The sequence below is a fragment of the Sceloporus occidentalis genome, unplaced genomic scaffold, assembly GCF_023333645.1.
Source record: "Sceloporus occidentalis isolate IW3139 unplaced genomic scaffold, rSceOcc1.0.p SCAF_224, whole genome shotgun sequence".
Lineage (NCBI taxonomy): Eukaryota > Metazoa > Chordata > Lepidosauria > Squamata > Phrynosomatidae > Sceloporus > Sceloporus occidentalis.
In genome coordinates, this window is record NW_028317204.1 from 401,638 (window position 1) to 404,450 (window position 2,813).

At 54.0% G+C, this 2,813-nt stretch overlaps 1 protein-coding gene across 2 annotated transcripts; it reads right to left on the reverse strand.

Moving 5' to 3' along the window:
* Positions 1-230: 230 nt before the first annotated feature.
* LOC149276803 (ADP-ribosylation factor 1-like) lies at positions 231-2,322 on the reverse strand. Of its 2 annotated transcripts, XM_089503262.1 has the most exons (4): positions 2,175-2,322; positions 1,512-1,622; positions 1,257-1,378; positions 231-395 (listed from the first exon to the last, which is right to left on the reverse strand). In XM_089503262.1, exons 1-4 carry the CDS (start codon positions 2,320-2,322, stop codon positions 231-233), a joined length of 546 nt encoding a protein of 181 aa, XP_089359388.1. The 2 variants fall into 2 exon arrangements, with proteins under 2 accessions (XP_089359388.1, XP_089359389.1); XM_089503263.1 differs by lacking the exon at positions 1,512-1,622.
* Between the last annotated feature and the right edge of the window lie 491 nt (positions 2,323-2,813).

The window sequence follows — 2,813 nt, forward strand, 5'->3', positions numbered from 1 at the left end:
GAACAAAAACTATTTACATTAAATAAGACACCCAACTGCTTAGGGCTCTTTGCCACATTTACAGCGCGGCGGGGAAAAACGCGAACCAATTCCGGCACTCAGCAGCGCGAAGTAAGGCAGTTTGCCACGAGAGAGAAGCGGGGAGAAAAAAAAAAGGAAAGGAAGAAATGGAGGGACGGGGAACAAAAAACAAAACAAAAAAGACCAAAAACGAGCAACGATCGCAGGTTTCATTTCTGGTTCCGGAGCTGATTGGACAGCCAGTCCAGTCCTTCGTAGAGCCCGTCCCCGCTGGTGGCGCACGTGGCCTGGATGTACCAGTTCCGATGGCGCAGGGAGTGAAGTCCTAACTTGTCTGTGATTTCTGCCGCATTCATCGCGTTCGGCAAATCCTGGAAGAGAAGAGGCGATAAATGCAATGAGGAGCTTCGAGGACATCGGGGAGGAAAAAAAAAAAAAAAAAAAAAAAACATCCCCGAGGAGGAGACCAGAATCTAAAAAGCGGAGGGTCAGGGGCTGAGACGGAAAGTAGAGGGGTTTATTTTGCCAAGCGGGGGTACATCAATGGGGGGTTATTAAATATGAGATTGCTATAGATTAAGGGTGGCTGATCCGGGCTGCATCATGTATAGATCAGCGAGGTGATTTAATAAATGGGTCTCAGGCAGGGCCGGCCGAAGACTTAACGCCGCCTGGGGCGAAGTTTAAAATGCCGCCCCCCGCCGACGCCGGGGGGGGGGGGGGGGGGGGGCGGCATTATCTACCCCCCCCCGGTACTTACCCTTAAACAGTCCTGCGGCGAGTCTCCCTGTGCTGCCACGGTGCCGGCTTGTAATGCTGAGCGCCGGAAATTCGCGTCACTTCCGGCGCTCTGCATTACAAGCCGGCACCGAGACCGAACAGGGAAACTCGCCGCAGAGGAGAGAGAGAGAGGGGCGCCGAGCGGGTAAGCGAAAACCACTCGGTGCCCCTCTCTCTCTCCTCCGCTTCAAAAAAAAAAACGCTTGGGGCGGCAATTGCCCCAGTCGGCCCCATTGTAGGGCCGGCCCTGGTCTCAGGGATCATTTCTTTGTTTATAGAGAGTATATAAATGAGGGGGTAAGCCATGGGTGACTCACGTCAGCCAAACATAAAATAAAGCTTAACACACAAAAAAACAACATGTGCGTATATACGTGTGCGTGTGTACGCGTGTGCATATAATATACAGCATCCAGCACGTGGAGTCCGGCTGCTCCTGATCACCGACCTGTTTGTTGGCTGGCAAAGACTAATAAGACGGCATCTCGGAGCTCATCTTCCGCTAACATCCTCATGAGCTCCTCTCGCGCCTCGTTCACTCGCTCCCGGTCGTTGCTGTCCACCACGAAGATTAAACCTACGGAGGGCAAGAGGGAACGATTCACTCACACTGGGATTAACCGTACAGAGCAGGGCGTCCGCTTTCCGCGTCTCCCCGACTCCCTCGTCATAGAGCTCGATGTTTAGATCGTTTCCCATGAAATACGTACCTTGTGTGTTTTGGAAATAGTGACGCCAGAGGGGCCGGATCTTATCTTGACCGCCGACATCCCACACAGTGAAACTAATGTTCTTGTATTCCACCGTTTCTACATTAAACCCTAAAAGTCACAATAATATGCGGTTAGAGGAACTTTCAGCCTAAAAACCATGATAGCACAAAGCATTCGACAAGAGGGCTTGGAAAGGGGGAGAGCGGGTGAGCAAGAGGAGAGCGGGTGAGCAAGAGGAGAGCGGGTGAGCAAGAGGAGAGCGGGTGAGCAAGAGGAGAGCGGGTGAGCAAGAGGAGAGCGGGTGAGCAAGAGGAGAGCGGGTGAGCAAGAGGAGAGCGGGTGAGCAAGAGGAGAGCGGGTGAGCAAGAGGAGAGCGGGTGAGCAAGAGGAGAGCGGGTGAGCAAGAGGAGAGCGGGTGAGCAAGAGGAGAGCGGGTGAGCAAGAGGAGAGCGGGTGAGCAAGAGGAGAGCGGGTGAGCAAGAGGAGAGCGGGTGAGCAAGAGGAGAGCGGGTGAGCAAGAGGAGAGCGGGTGAGCAAGAGGAGACAGCGAGCAAAGGAAAGCCTTATTAAACACGTAAACATGCATGGGATTGAATCCAAGACTGATGAAGGTTTGAGTAGACGGGCCGGCCGGGGGCCGAAGCGGAGAGCTTTTCGCACCTATAGTTGGAATGGTGGTCACGATCTCGCCCAGCTTCAGTTTGTAGAGGATGGTGGTTTTGCCGGCGGCGTCCAGACCCACCATCAGAATCCGCATTTCCTTCTTGCCAAAAAGGCCTTTGAAGAGATTGGCGAAGATGTTCCCCATGCCGGAAACGGGAGATTCGCTCAAAACAGGAAAAAAAATCTACGAGTGGGGAGAAAAAAAAAAGGCAAATTAGAGCAAAACCCACAGCAGCCGGCGGGATTTAATATAACGAGAATACTTTAGAGACGACAGACGGCCCACCAGAGGACAACGCGTGTCAGGGCCGGCCGCTGGCGAAGAGCTGCGAGGTTTAATGGAAGAGGCATTTGCCCCCGACTACCGATACCGTGCCCCCCCCCCCCGGTAACGGATGCCCGGCTGTGGAGCCGCAGTCTGCAAGATGTTAACTTGTATTAACCCTCTGAGTGCCAGCGACGTTCTAACCCCCAGCGGCTGAGCTGCTCACACCGTTGCCGGGGGCACATCACGTATCTGTATATCCCACAAACAAGCGACTCGTCAGCTGACACAACAGAGGCAAACAGAGCGGCAAGCAGGCAGGGACAGGAGGGCAACTACAGCAACAGGGCTGCAGCTTCCAGGGTCCGGTC